Below are 16,132 nucleotides of genomic sequence, written 5' to 3' on the forward strand. Positions count from 1 at the left end.
CCCGTCCTTATGGCTGGGGGGGAGCACTGGGTTTATCTCTCCTGACCTCTGACCCAGGGGCTCAGCCTGGAGCGGAGCCTGGGCATCCGCATTTTGGAAAGCTCCCCAGTGTTGGACCGTGTGGCTGGCGGGAGTCGAGCACGGGTTTTAAAGTCATGTCATATCTCTGCTCTTGCAGCAGCTCGCTCACTTAGCTGGCTAACAGCATATAAAGTACATTTCTGAAAAAGAATTTCTGGGAGTAAGCATCACTGATTGACGTTGTCATTGCAGTTCATGACAAGTGACATCGTGGAATCCCAGTGCCCCCTGGACGCCATGAAAGAACAGGATAACAGTAGCAGCTCCACTGACGTTTAGCCAAACATCTGAGTGAGGTGCCCGTCACCATCAGCACCGCTCGGCCCAGAGGTCCCGGGGGAGACGCCTCGGCCTTCGCTGTCCTCGTGTTTCCTGGTGGCGGCTCTGCCAAGCCTTCCGCGGGTCCACTGACCCTTTCCCTGCCCCGGACCCGCCCCCACCCCTCAGCCTCCAGCACCCCCTCCAGGGCCCTGGCCTCCCCTGCAGTCCTCTGCCCCCCAACGCCTGCAGACAGCACTTATGACCCCCCAGGACTCTGGGCCCAGCTCCCGGCAGTCACTCATCCGCCCCTGGACAGGGCTTTGTCTCCAGCATCATCTCCCATGGGGAGTACCCCCCCACCCGCCACGCACCTGCCGGCTGCCCCGGCCTAACCCACACCCACTGCCGACTCCGTCAGGCACCGGCCCCGTTGGCCTCGCTTCTGGGAAGTCTTCCAGCCCTGCACTGTCTGTGGCCCCTGGTGGCTCCTGACCCAATGACCATCCTTCAAGAGTCAGACTCACACGCTGCCTCCTCTACTCACGACCGGCCAGCGCTGACCATTTTTTTTTCAACACCTTAGTCGGGCCTGCTGGACCCTCAGTGAGTCAGTCCTGACTCATCCTTGCCCCCACCCCTTCTCTCTCCAAATTACAATATAAGTTCCCCCAGTATGACATAAACTTATAAATATATTGCATATAAATATCATAATCTCCACACCTCAGCGGTGATAGCTGGCTTTATCAAAATTCCTTTCCTCCCCCTGTGCTCAAAATTCACCTCAGATGCCTTTTCTCAGGCGCACACTTTCAAAACTGCCTTGCTCCTCGCAGGCAGAGACCCTTCCCCAGAGGGTTCAGCGCTTCCTCCCACGCCGGCGCTTGAACCGCCTCGGGTTTCACCCGAGCGTGTGATGGGGGCAGATCCCGCAGCAGGAGGAGCCTGGGTCTGTGGCAGCGGTGGGCAGCCCCCTGTTCCCCTGTGTCCCGCGGGGGCTCAGCGCCCCGGGCCCGGGAGGCGGGCAGGAGGGAGGCGCCCGCCTGCCCAGCGCCCCGGGCCCGGGAGGCGGGCAGGAGGGAGGCGCCCGCCTGTCCCCTCCGTCCGTTTCGGGCCGGGGAGCAGCGCGCGGGCATCACCTGGACCGCGGAGGCCGGGCGGCTGCACGGCGCCCCCTGGCGGGCAGGGAGGGCACCGACCCGCACGCGAGCTCCCCGGGTTGCTCCCGCCGCAGGTGACCCCGGCCCGCCTCCCGCTGGCTCCACGATCGCCTGTTATTTCTGTCAGAACATCCGTCCGACTGTCGTGCGGCGCTCCTTCACCGCTCCTCCCTCATTTCCTTAGAAAAATAAAAAAGCCACAAGCAGGCTTCCGGAAAGAATCTGCCTGCAGTGGAGGCCCCGGTCCTAGCTGACACTCGAGTGAGCGGCCGGAGGAAAGCGAAGATCTGAGGTCTCAGCACTGGCGTTTTCCCAGCCTCAAACGTCAGGGTGAAGACGAGGAGCTGGGGGGCGTGACCGGGGAGGCTGGCTGAGGCCGGCTGAGGTGGGGTGAGGGCAGGCCGCTCGCTGACTCGCGGTGATGAGGCTGCTGCTGTCCGTGATCGCAGAGACTGGGGGACCCTGGAGATGAAGATGGGAGCCCGGTGGCTCAAAGAGGAGTGTAGATGGCGGGGCGTCCAGCCCCACCCAGAAGTTCTCTCCAGAGAGAAGAGGCCACAGCTCCAGCGTGGCCTCGGGGACAAGGGTCATTGTGTCACCAAAATTGGTGACAGCAGCTCGCGGGTCATAAGTCAGAAAACAGGCAAGGTTGGTGAAAAGGACAGTTTGCTTTATTCTGGATGCTGGAGCCCAGGGGGGCGTGTGACTCCTCTCCAAAGGCCAGCTCCCAGCCCTAACCCCCCCCACCCGCCCCCGACCGTCTTGCCACTGAGGGTCAGTGGGCAAGAGCTTCTAAGGCGGAGTTTCAGGGGTGTATAGATGGAGGGACGGGGCTACGTGCAGAAGAGCACAGTCAGCTCTGGCATCGCTGGTGGTCTCGCCAGCATCATCTTGACTATTTTAAGAACAATCTTCAGTTCAGGGCTTCCCTAAAGGCTCAGTGGTAAAGAATCTCCCCGCCAAGCATAAGGCGTGGGTTCGGTCCCTGGGTTGGGAAGATCCCCTGGAGAAGGGAATAACAGCCCCACTCCAGTATTCTTGCCTGGGGAAATCCATGGACAGAGGAGCCTGGCAGGCAGAGTCAGACACAAGTTATCGACTAAACAACAACGACTAAACTACATTATTAAGTCTTGTTAGACTGCTTTTCTTTGCTTCTGCATTTTCTCACTTCTCTGATTAATCTTATTCTTGGCTAAAGTGTTTCCACAGACAAAAGGCCCTGGAGGGCTTGGGGGTTGGGAGGACCGTAAGGTTGAAATGATTCTAGATCAAATTCCTCCTGAGAAATTGAGAAAAGCAAGACTAGACAGCAAGGTTAGTGACTTGTCCTGGATCACACAGCTGGCTAATTGAAGAAATGGTACTAGAACCTGGTTTCATAACTTATGGTTGAGGATGTTTTTCTACTAAAAGGCAAGAGAGTGATAAATAATTCCCAATGCTCCTCAACTGAGATAGATGCTAAGTTTTTAGAACTTTTTATTGAACTGCAACATAAAGACAGAAAAGGTACAATTATATGTGTACAGTTTGGTGAATTTTCACAAACTGAACACACCGATGTAACCAACACCCAGACCAAGAAACAGACCACCACCAGGGTGGACCCTTGAGAGACTCATTGCCATCACTTCCTCCCAGGGCGACAGCTCCCAAACCCATAGGTTGATTTTATGTGCTTACTTACTTACATGTGTCTCTCTCAAGTTTTTCTTACAAAAGTATCTTGTTCATGTAAGCTCTTCAACAGTACTTAAGTGATGATGGTAATTAATAACAGTCAGTTCTCAATAAATACTTACCATCTTTCCAATGAACCAGGCATTATACAAGTTTCGATTTTCCATGCATATTAACTGGCAAAGTGTCAGTGGTGTGGTTACTGGTTGGGGCGTTCTTTGGCTTCCAGGAAAGACTTCCACATTCACATAATCATGCTGCTTTCCCTGGCTGCCTCCCTCAGGCTTGGTAGATGGGGTTGTTTTTCTATTGACCACTTGGGGCAAGGGTCTTGGTGATGGAACTGGGTGTAACAAAATAGTGAACATTCTATTATGGATTCAGAGTTTCCTTGGACTTCGTGAAAATTCTAGATTTTAAACATCATAATGAATTGGGGCTGGGAAAGGAGGAAGCATTAGGAGCTTCCTCCTGATGCTCTCAGAGGGGAGCGTGTATAATAAGAGTGTCTGGTCTCAGAGAACAGACCTGTGAGCTTGAGGGTGAGGTTAGCAGATGCTGTAAACAGTGGACGCCTGTGAGGTCCATGTAACTGATGAGAGAAAGCCTCAAAGGCTTTGGCGTGGAGCCGGGCAGAAGGCTCCATGATCCAGGCAGATCAGCCCTGCCCTGGAGTGTGGACACCCATTGGAGTCGGTTTTGCCTGTGGGCAGTGACCAGCAGGCACTCACTGGAAGCCTCTCCATGTGTGAGGAAGCCCAGGTTCCCCTGGAGAACTCAAGCCATGGAGAAAACTGAGCCCATTGAGAAATGATCAAAAGGAGGCTGAACGTCGAAAAGACAGTTTGGAGAAACACGTTTTCTCATTTTGGAAAATGACAATTGTTGTCATCAGATAAGTGCCCCCTGCATTTTTCTTGCTGTTCATGGGCCCTTAGCAACCGCCTCTCATCTGGACCATCAACTCCTTTCCCAGCCCCAGCACCCAGCGGGGCATCCAGCTTGGAACTCTGGAAGCTCAAGCGACCATCTCAAACTGAATGGAACATCTACCACTGTTGATCAGATTCAGACAATTCAGGTCCAGATGTCTTCACTCCAGCCTGGAGGCCTCCCCCAGCGTGCGTGTCCCTGACATCCTCCCAGACCTGCCATTTGTCTGCTGTGCCTGAAGACAGTCAGCAGTGGAAGGACTTAATAACTCTTGGTTTTTAGAAAATTTACTAGGTGGGTGGCCGGAGGACAGCAATGAATAATTAACGGGTTAATACGACAAACCAAAAAAGAAAGATGCCTTCTAGGCTCCATACAAGGAATGATTTTATTCTTGATTTGCTAACTAGAAAATCTGCAGTGATTCCCTTTGGTCTGACACCACTCGGCCGGCATCTTTGGCTGCTGGGCTGTGCGGCTTTTATATAGTTATGAGAAGCAGTTTATTGGTCCCGAGTGGTTATAACCGTGCCTATAATGAGACAGGTGATGGGGAAACATTACACATTAATCAGTGAGTGATAGCGCGCTGGAACCTGAAGGGGCTGAGTACAAAGATTCTGTGTGAGGCCCCGGCTTCGAGATGGCTCTGTTGGGTTAGGTTGAGGCCTAGAGTCCACAGGCCTGGCCCACAGGCCCCAGAAGACCGGGTGAGACTCTGGGGTAGCCTTCCTGGAGGGTGCGTCCACCCAGCGTCTGCTGTGGCTTCAGTGGATAAAAAATGTTCACTTTGGAAATGCAGATGTCTTATGTAGAAATAATACTTTTGTGGTCCCACTAGAGTAAAGCCCAGGAGATCCCCAGGGGCCCACCAGAGGAGCCCACCACCTCTTCTCCGAGGCCTCAGGAGTGTCGTCGGTGGGACCACTCGGCCTCGGCCTGCGTGGTCTCCTGAAGTGGGGGAAGCCCGGGGCCCACACCCTGACAGGGCCCCCAGGGTTTGTGAGGAGAGCAGGCCGCATCACCGGTGACCCGCACAGCTGCATCTGTCCTGCCCCTCTCAGCTGGGCTCTGCTGCTGCCGAGGGAAGACCCCAAACCCAGCCCCAGGTCAGGGCCTGACGACGCAGCGTTGCGTTCCCGCTTGGTGCCCTGCGTTTACACCCAGCCGGCTCAGGGACCATCGCAGCCACGCCTGGAGGACATCGCACCCCCGCCTGGACACCGCACCCCCGCCTGGACACCGCACCCCCGCCTGGACATCGCACCCCTGCCTGGACACCACACTCACACCTGGACACTGCACCCCCACCCGGACATCGCACCCCTGCCTGGACACCGCACCCCTGCCCGGACATCGCACCCCCGCCTGGACATCACACTCACACCTGGACACTGCACCCCCACCTGGAGACCGCACCCCTGCCTGGACATCACACTCACACCTGGGCATCGCACCCCCGCCTGGACACCACACTCACACCTGGACACTGCACCCCCGCCTGGACATCGCACCCCCGCCCGGACACCGCACCCCCGCCCAGACATCACACCCCCGCCTGGACATCGCACCCCCCCCTGGACATCACACTCACACCTGGACACTGCACCCCCACCTGGAGACCGCACCCCTGCCTGGACATCACACTCACACCTGGGCATCGCACCCCCGCCTGGACACCGCACCCCCGCCTGGAGGCAGGCCCCTGAGGCGCTGGGCCACTAGGATCGGTGAGCGGACGTCCTCTACTGCGGGCATTGCAGGCAGGTTCGATACTGTCTGAGCCACCAGCCAAGCCTGGGACCATGGCAAAGTTTTCATTTCCAGCCTGTCCCCTTCCACCAGTGTTTATGAACCGTGAACACATGCTCGGGAGGCTGGGTGCAAGAGGTATTTGGAAGTGGCCTTTGCCTTCAGGAAACTGAAGGATTTAATGATAAAATAGGCTTCTTTACAATTAACACCAAAAATGGCACATGGTTTCTGTTTGAGAATAATGAAATTATTCTGGGTTTAAACAATGCCAACTTTTTCCTGAAAAGAACATGTATGTATGAAGTACATAGGAACTCTTTTTACAAAGTTATTATTGAAGTATAGTTGATTTACAATATTAGTTTTAAGTGTAACAAGGAACTCTTAAGTTGGCTGACTTAAAATATAGGACAAATCAGGGACTTGCCTGGTGGTGCAGTGGTTAAGCCTTCACCTTCCAACACAGAGGTGTTCAGTCCCTGGTTGGGGAGTTAAAATCCTACATGCCTCATGGCCAGAAAACCAAAACATAAAAGAGAAGCAATATTGCAACAAATTCGATAAAGACTTTAAAAAATAGAGCAAGTAATATATAGGTAATATTTTTAATGTGAGAGGCACTCTGTGTTTCTATAAACTATAAACCACTACTGAAATCTATAGACTATGCATCAGGAAAGGGGGATAAACAGGATGGTGACGTCTCTAAGACAAATGGTTGAGGTTGATTCGTCCCCATAAGCTGGCTTCACCCTCTAGAAAAATTATGCTGGAACCTCCAGCTACTGCTGGCTCCCATTCAATAAAAATGGAAAATTTTTTTAAAGTTTAAACAACTAACTTCTCAATTTGCAAATTGCTGTGCTAAGCCGTGTGAAATATCATCTGTGGGTATAAATTCTACATTCACAACAAGATGGCATTTTAAAATATACTTACAGTGTGACTGAAGGTAATGCTATTAATAATAAGAAAAAAAAAAAGGAAATCACATTTTCACAAGAGACACATGCAAATAAAGGCTTTGTAAAGGAAATCTCCAGTACTTCCCAAAAAAGGTGGGGAAAGTATTTTTGGATTTAACTTTTCAAATTGAAATATCAAGGCCTTTCTGTAGAAACATAGTTTCACGACTTGTACCTTGTGCACGTACACGCTATAAACAGGCTCGTCGGCCACATCCGCTGACCGATGTTTCTTATGGAACCAACCCCCACTTAGGTGGACTCTGCGCTGCGTCTGAATCAGGGTCACCTGAGAAGGCCCTTCTCCCGGCCCCCACACCTTCCCGCTCTCAGTTCATTGGCGAATGAAGGGCAAGGTGTTAATTAGATGGTTTAATACTTTAGTGGGATCCTGTTCCCGTGGAAGTTGCCCCAGGGCAATTTGTCTTTTAAGCAGTGGAAGTGCCAAAAAATAAAGTGTGAATTAAAAAAATGAAAGAACTAACTCCCAGTTCCTCTCTGAGGGTCTAGTTTGGAAGGAAATGTGAGAACTGGCAGTCTGGCAGGCCCTGGGGGCCAGCCCCGCCCAGGAATGCTTGTGCAGAGATTGGTCTTCCGGGAGAAGCAGTGGGCCCACAGGGGCATCCCAGGAGCCGTGATTCCAGTGATGACGGAAGTGCTGTCTGATTCCCTTCCCCAGAACCCTTGTGCTCTGGGGTATCATCAAGGTCTGGGAAAGAGAAACTTCCTTCACGGCCAGGACTGTGTGTGACCGGAGCTGAAAGTGAAAGTCGCTCAGTCGTATCTGACTCTTTGCGACCCCATGAGTCCAGGGGATTCTCCAGGACAGAATACTGGAGTGGGCAGCCTTTCCCTTCTCCAGGGGCTCTTACCAACCCAGGTCTCCCGCATTGGAGGTGGATTCTTTACCAGCTGAGCCACCAGGAAAGCCCAAGAATCTTGGAGTGGGTAGCCTATCCCTTCTCCAGGGGATCTTCCTGACCCAGGAATCGGGCCGGGGTCTCCTGCATTGCAGGCAGATTCTTTACCAGCTGAGCTGTGAAGTCATGAGACTAATTACGCTCATGACCTCCTCTGTGTCTGGAATTGTCTTGCTCCTGGACCAGCTCCTGCTCTGATGAAGTCAGCGTGTTACCTCCCACGGAAGACATGGAACTCGGCATGTCTGAAACATCAGTCTTGGGTAGCCCGTTCCAAGGTTCCCTAGGCTTTGAGGCGCTCCACTTCACACAGCTGAGTTCGAGGCTGGTTCTGGCCCTGTGTGCTGGATCGTCCGTCTGGATGAGGGCTTTCATCTCAGGAATGCTGTAGTGTTCGTTCACCGCAGCGGTGTCGGGCACACACACAGGATGCTGGCCTTGGCCGCTGCAGGGTCTGCAGAGCTCACAGCTCCCCAGAGCCGAGGGGGCTCCTGCCTGCCTCCTCCTCAAGGGACAGAGACCCGCCCCTGGCCTCCATCCTTGGGGTGGGGGACCCCTCTCCTTGGGGGTGCTGGCTTGGGAGCGTTCCAGGATGTACCAGTTTCTAAGGGGCTCTGTACGACCCATGTCCCTCCTCCCACAGAAGGGCTTCAGAGTTTGTCTCCAGCCTGTTTTTCTTTTTTAAATAGAGTCTAGTTGACGTACAGTGTTGCATTCATTTCAGGTATACAGCGAAGTGATTCAGTTATATACGCACATATATATATCTCCATTCTTTTTTAGATTCTTTTCCCATACAGGTCATTGTAGAATATTGAGTCAAGTCCCCTGAGCTGAACAGAAAGTCCTGATCAGTTGTTTCTTTATATATATGTCTCTGTTTTCTACATCTGTGACTACTTCTGATTTGTAAATAAGTCCCTTTGCACCATCTTTAGATTCCACATATAAATGACATTATATGGTATTTGTCTTCCTTTTTCTGGCTTATTTCACTGTGTGGCAGTCTCTAGGTCTACCTATGTTACTGTGAATAGCATGATTCAGTCCCTTAGCATGGATACGCTCTCCTGTGTATACATCCCACATCTTTGTCCTTTGATGGACGTCTAGGTTGCTTTCATGCCTTGGCTATTATAGTATTGCAAGGAATATTGGGGGTGCATGTACCTTTTCAAGTTATGGTTTTCTTTGGAGCTCTGCCCAGGAGTGGCATTTCGAGATCATATGGTCACTCTGTATTTAGTTTTTTAAGGAACCTCAGTACTGTTCTCCACAAAGGTTACACCATTTGCATTCCCACCAACACAGTCCTTTTCTCCAAACACTCCCTCTCCACCTTTTATTGTTTGTAGGTTCTTTGATGATGGTCCAACCTAGTTTTAATCCCTACACATATACTCTACACATATTTTTCTTAATTGAACTATTTGCTATCTTAGTACGTGTGAGAACAAGGCAGGATAAACACATTTCAAGTAGCTCCAGAAGGACTTTTATTCAGGAGAAAAAGCTCAAATATGCATTTGGTTTCTCAGTGACATTTTAATAGGAAAGTGGATACTAGATTGAGACGAGGTCCAAGGGCGGTGTGTGTACCGCCCGGCAGCCTGCCAGGACTCGGCCTCCTTAGACGACGCTCCCCCTGACCACCCAGCCCAGGATGAGCCATGGCCTCCTGGGCTCTGCGCTGGGAGCAGACCCAGGCCAACAGAGCTGCCTGGGAGCAGCGTTTCCCGTTCCTGTCCTCCGGCTTCTCTGACCGCCGCCTGCACAGGCTGGAGAAGGCCAGCTCCGGCCTCTGAGCCCTGATTCCAGGTGAAGTGGGCTCTGGTCAGAGCACACCTGCTTCTCTCGAGCCTCCGAGAGGTTTCCTCCCAAGGTGGGAGAAGGCGGAGGTGGCCAGAACCTGGACACCAGTCCAGCTGGTCCGTCCGACTCGGCATTTCTTACACTGGTTTTGTGAAATGCTACCACTAGCACGTCACACACACCTGAAGAGGGTATCCTGTTCAATAATAGCAACTTTCTTGGAGACAAGAGATAAGCATTTTTAACTTTCTTTAATCCAGCTTCCATCATGATTTGAGCCAGCCTCACCCAGCCCTTCTTCCCACCCTCACGCCTGCCATGCACACACACAAATGTGCACACTCACACTCACACACACACACGGCTTGAAATACATGTTAATACCATTGAACACAGTTTGAAAACATCATGGTCAATTGCAGAGACTGAATTCTGTACCAGCCACGACAGATCTATAAATTCTATACGTTCCAGGTCAAAGCAGTAATGACACTGAAGGGGCACTCATTTTGTTGGTTCTGCTCTGCTCACAACTCTTTGGGACCCTTATTTGGAAGCCCCTTCCTAGCCTGCTGGCAGCCTTGACAGCAGAGGCGACCCACACCCTGCAGGTGGCTTCAGTTCAGAAACAAGGTCGCTTGGCAACAAGTATCTCCCTTCCTCCTCGGCAACTTCTCGCAGCTTCAAATACGAGGAAGATGGGTGAGCAAGTCGAGTCTCCCCCTCCCTTTCATCCTTCCTTCCTTCCCTCCCTCCCTTTCTTCCATCCTTCTTTTTTCCCTTCTTTTGTTGGTGAAAATTCAATTAGCCATCAAGTTAGGAAGAAGAAAAAAAGGGAATTTTATTGGAGCCAAATTGAGGATTATAACCCAGGAAGTAGAGGCTCAGAATGCTTGGAGAACCGTCCCATCCGTTAGAAGTCAAAGGCACAGCCATGTACATTTGAGACAAGAAATTGTACATCAAGATAACACACTGCTACTTTACATAAAGTTCACCAAGGATCCATAGTCCAAGTAAACACATACAGAGTAAACGGCAAGTCTCCATGACCCTCGACAGAGCTGGGAAAACACTCTACTTTTATGAAGTTTCATTGCTAATGTCAGAAGAAAGAAAAAACTTGACCTTTATGGTTGCCCAGGTCTTTGAGGAGCTCTGGTTAACATGTAATGAGATGCACACGGCCCTAACACACACACACATATAGAATTTTATGTTTAATTTTTTTCTTGTCCTGCCTTAAAATAATAAACTCTATTTTATCACTTTCTTCCTTCTTTCCTTCTTCCCTTCCTTCTTTCCTTTCTTGTCCAGACTGGACACCCTGAAAGTACAGGGTGTGTCACATTTACTCCTGCTCCATCAATTGGAATCTCCAAAACACCACAGAATTTTCATCAAATAAATTATTTATGTCACTTTATGTGGTTAATTATGCATGAATGATACAAATATGGTCAAAGAAACAGTCAAAGTGGCCTGAACTTGGAATTTTTGATGAGCACAGAGGACTTTGGAATACTGACGTTTTCTCCCAGAGGCTGTGACTATTTTCACCTTTTTTCTAGGTCATACCAAAGCCTCAAGCTTCATCGTCAGTTTTGGTTTTTCTCACAAATGTTCCTGTTTTCTTTGTTTGAAAGCTCAGAAAAATGTTGAATCTGCACTTTCTGTTTCTCTTGTAAAATGTGAGGTGCAATCCTCAGACAACCATTGCTATCACAGAATGAGTTTTAAAAAACTCCAATGTTCTTTCTCAACTCTTTCTTGCAAATGAGCTGATATTTGAACACATCGGGGCCTCTGAAACACGTCCAGGCCCTGGGACCATGAAGTGGGCCCTAGGAGACAGTCACAGGGGCCCGGCCCGAGTTCTTGAAACTTCTCAGGCCAACCAGACCCTGGCTCATCTCGCAGCACCACAGTTCCCAGCTTTTTACACATGCTCGGATTCACTTAACTGTAGAAACGCAGCCATTTCTGCTCTGAACAGTGCTCACGCCAACAGGGCCCACTGCGGCTCTGTGGAAGTGGGCGGGGTCCCTGCCGGCACGTTTAGCTCGATCTTATAGAAGGAGGTGCGCCGGTGAGCTCCGAGGAGAAGAGCGTGGGGACAGGTGGGGCTGGGTCTCTAGGCAGCAGCGATGGGCATGTTTGTGCACAGGCAAGCGTCCGCGAGACCAGATAAGGTCAGGGAGGGTCCAGACCACAGGTGACCTCGGGACTTGGACTCCTAGGTGAAATCTCCACCAGGTCGCCATCTGCCCACCCAACCTCTTTTCTAACGATATATTTTATTTTTTTTAGTTGAAGTATAGTTGCTTTACTTCCTTCCCTGAAGTTGGGGCTTCCCTCATAGCTCAGCTGGTAAAGAATCCGCCTGCCATGCAGGAGACCCCGGTTCGATCCCTGGGTTGGGAAGATCCTCTGGAGAAGGGAAAGGCCACCCACTCCAGTGTTCTGGCCTGGAGAATTCCATGGACTGTACAGTCAGAGAAGACTGAGTGCCTTTCACTTCACTTCATAGTTGCTTTACAATCTTGTTAGTTTCTGCCGCAGAGCAAAGGGACCCAGTTAGGTGTGTGTATGCGAGTCACTTCAGTCGTGTCCGACTCTTTGCAAGTCCGTGGACTATATAGCCCGCCAGGCTCCTCTGTCCATGGGATTCTCCAGGCAAGAGTACTGGAGGGGGTTGCCATTTATGCATGTTTGTTAATCGCAAACTCCCTCTCCATCCCTTCCATTATGCTCTTCCTCTAACACTTTTCTGATCATCCATTTCTAGAAAAGAAAACCGTATCTGATGGCCAAAGATGAGCCTCCAGGTGCCAGTCTGAAGCCCCTGGTGTTCCGGGTGGACGAGACCACCCCCGAGGTGGTGCAAAGTGTCCTCCTGGAGCGCGGCTGGAGCAAGTTTGACCAGCACGAGCGGAACGTGGAGGACTGGAACCTCTACTGGAGGACCTCCTCCTTCCGGATGGCCGAGCACGCCAACGTCAAGCCCTGGCAGTGCCTGAACCACCACCCGGGCACCACCAGGCTCACCAGGAAGGACCTCCTGGCCAAACACCTGCAGCACATGGGGCGTCTGTACGGCACCCCCCTGTACGCCTTCCTCCCCGCCACGTTCGTCATGCCCAGCGACTACAGCAAGTTCGTGGCCCAGTACTTCAAGGAGAAGCAGGCGCTGGACGCCAAGCTCAGCTACTGGATTTGCAAGCCTGCAGAGCTCTCTCGAGGGCGAGGAATCATCATTTTCAGTGACATTAAAAACCTGATCTTTGCCGACACATGCATCATACAGAAATACATCTGCAACCCTCTACTTGTCGGGAGATACAAGTGTGACCTCCGCGTCTACGTGTGTGTCACTGGCTTCAAGCCGTTGACCATCTACATTTATCAGGAAGGGCTGGTGCGCTTTGCCACAGAGAAGTTTGACCTTGGCGATCTGGGGAACAGCTACGCCCACTTGACCAACAGCAGCATCAACAGGTCCGGGGCCTCGTATGAGAAGATCAAAGAGGTGGTGGGCAGCGGCTGCAAGTGGACCCTCAGCCGCTTCTTCTCGTACCTGCGGAGCTGGGACGTGGACGACCTGCTCCTCTGGCAGAAAATCAACCGCGTGGTGATCCTCACTGTGCTGGCCATCGCGCCTTCTGTGCCCTTTGCGGCCAACTGCTTCGAGCTCTTCGGATTCGACATCCTCATCGATGACAACTTGAAGCCGTGGCTGTTGGAGGTCAACTACAGCCCGGGCCTGTCCCTCGACTGTTCGGCAGATGTGTCCGTGAAGAGGAGGCTCATCCATGACACCATCGAGCTCATTCACTTGCACAGTCTCAGAAACGAGAGGAAGGAGAGCTGTGGTGCTGCAGATGGAAGTCCCGGCGTCTCCCTCGCTGGGAAAGACAGAGGTCAGGGCAGCAACCTTCCTTACGAGTCCTTCTCACAACTCAGGAGCAGAAGGGCATTCAGTAAGGACGAAACTCCAGTGAAGAAAGTGGTCACGACGTGCCCTGAAAACCGGCACACCTGCCAGCCTCGAGAAGCGCTGAGCAGGCAGAAGGAGGTACACCCGTCGGCGCGGGAGCCTCCCAAAGCCAAGCCGAAGGCCAGGGCCAGGCACCCGGCCCTCAACACGCTCATCCCCTGCGTGTCGCTCATCCAGCCCCGCGGCCGGGAGAAGGGCCTCTCCCTGCACATCCAGCCGGACAGCAGCTGGGTGCCCGGTCCCCAGGCAGGCAACTTTGTTCTCATTTTTCCTTTCAACGAAGCTACTTTTGGAGCGTCTAGGAATGGACTCAATGTCAGGAGGATAATTCAAGAGCTCCAGAAACTAATGCATAAGCAATGTTCTCAAGTGGCAGAAAAGAAAATAAAAAGAAAATAACATGACTTCTTGAAAACCAGGAATTCCTCTGCCGGGGAAGGCAGGTGGTTCTGTCCCCACCTCAGTTACTTCCCTGGGACGAGAGCTGTCGATTTGTACATAAATATAAAAACTCACAGTAGAGCATGCTCAGGTGTGGTTCTGCTCCGTCACATCACCCGTCTCTGCTCAAATCTCTCAGAAGAACCACATGACCCTTACCTGTACTTGGAAATGCCTTATTACAGTTATACTGTGCGTTTTTAACATGAAAAAAGATTATATTTAAAAACATTCTTAGGTGAAAACAGTACAAGAAAGGCCAATGGTTAGCTTTTTCTTTTTTAATAGGCCATATTTTGTTCACAATTAATCTTTTGTTCACAATTAACCTTGTTAATGATCAAACATTTGTCTAGAATGAGTTACTGAAAGCTTCCCCACAAACAGTCAAATGACTATGGTCTTTATGGATCCTCAGTCCTAAATCAGCCACTGTACCAAATAGCTTCCCACCGGGGACATCCATCAGCCATATTTGGAAAATGTCCCCTCTCTGCTGGCTTTATCATTATTAGATTACCCTCCAGCCCTGCAAAGTCCAAAACTTCCAAATTAGGCAAGTTACCATTCCTGCCAGATAGGAGAGACATAAAGCTCCAGTATTTATTGTAAACGCTTTGTTGAGAAGCCAGACACAAAATCTTGTGCTGTATGATTCCATTTACATGAAATGCCCAGAGTTGGTAAATCCACAGAAATAGAAAGTAGGTTGGTGGTTTCCAGGAGTTGGTGTGGGTGGGGAATGACAGTTAAATGACAGGGTTTCCTTTTGGGACAAAAATTTCTGGAAATAGAGTGGTGATGGTTGCACAACATGTATAAATGTTTAGGACCAGATAAATGTGCTAAATATCACTAATTGTAAATTTCATCTTGTGCTTGTTTTACCACAATAAAAAATAGTTAAAGCAGGAAAAAAAAAAAAGACAAGATTAAATTATTGAGAGTTGGAATGCATAGCACGTGATGCAAGTATAAATAGCCAAATGCAAGGAAGTAAGGACTTGGGACTATCCTGGCAGGCCAGCAATTAAGACTCCACACTTCCAGTGCAGGGGACACAGATTCGATATCTGGTCAGGAAACTAAGATTCCACATGCCTTGCAGCTGGGCTTAAATAAAAAGGAAGTGAGTAATATCCATTTCAAGATAATGATTACTTCCTGTCTTGGGAGCACATGGAGGGGCTTCTGAAATGACCAATAACATTTTATTACTTGACCTAGATGGTTCAGAGGAAAAAAAAGGAAGGGGAAATTTTACAGCAGGTTTAGTCCCGACACTGCAATGCATCTCTTATTCGTTGCCTGTTTTCAGGCATCTGTACCTTTATTGCTCCCCTTCGTGTTCCAGAAAAGATTGGAAGGAGTCAAGAAGATAAGTGCATCAAGGTGGTTTTGAGCTTACCTGTCAGTCAGGCTTCCCAGGTGGTAAAGAACACCCCCTCCTCTCCCCACCCCCACCCCCACCCCACCAATGCAGGAGATATGAGAGACAAGGGTTCAATCCCTGAGTCAAGAAGATCCCCTGGAGAAGGGAATGGCTACCCACTCCAGTATTCTTGCCTAGAGAATCCCATAGACAGAGGAGCCTGGCGGGCTACAGTCCATAGGGTCACAGAGTCAGACACGACTGAAGTGACTTAGCATTCCTCAGCCAGGCTCCTACATTACATCTGGCAAATAAAGACAGGAGCCTTTTCCACAAATGTCCAGGTCATCTGATGAGACCAAAGCATGCAATATCCATCACTCAAGAACCAGAGATGAGATCTCAGTCTCCCTCAGTGTTTGAAATGCTGGCTTCTTTATTGCAAGCCAGGTTTTAACGATTCTTTAGACGTGAACGTGAATCTTACACAGGTGAGCAGAGCATGCGTTATTAAGGAAAGATGCTCTTGTTTGTGCATTTGGAGTTTTTCGGGCTAGAATAGCCTTGGGCCATCCAAAAATCCAAAACCTGGGCTGTACCTGTCTTATAGTAAAGGGTAGGCCAATTAAACTGAAATAATAATGGACTGAGAATTTCAAAAGAGATAGGAAACATTTTTGCTAATTTCCTAGAATTAGCATCAGGAGGACCAATGTGGGGTGGGGTTGGGGGTGGAGTGTGTGGAGGAAAGA

At 50.5% G+C, this 16,132-nt stretch overlaps 1 protein-coding gene across 1 annotated transcript; it reads left to right on the forward strand.

Annotated features, from left to right (window-relative positions):
* Positions 1-3,596: 3,596 nt before the first annotated feature.
* TTLL2 (tubulin tyrosine ligase like 2) lies at positions 3,597-14,087 on the forward strand. The gene is made up of 2 exons (XM_020885961.2): positions 3,597-5,848; positions 12,359-14,087. Exon 2 carries the CDS (start codon positions 12,377-12,379, stop codon positions 13,964-13,966), a length of 1,590 nt encoding a protein of 529 aa, XP_020741620.2. The 5' UTR covers positions 3,597-5,848; positions 12,359-12,376; the 3' UTR covers positions 13,967-14,087.
* Positions 14,088-16,132: the final 2,045 nt, after the last annotated feature.

The sequence above is a fragment of the Odocoileus virginianus genome, chromosome 34 (genome assembly GCF_023699985.2).
Source record: "Odocoileus virginianus isolate 20LAN1187 ecotype Illinois chromosome 34, Ovbor_1.2, whole genome shotgun sequence".
Classification (NCBI taxonomy): Eukaryota; Metazoa; Chordata; class Mammalia; order Artiodactyla; family Cervidae; genus Odocoileus; species Odocoileus virginianus.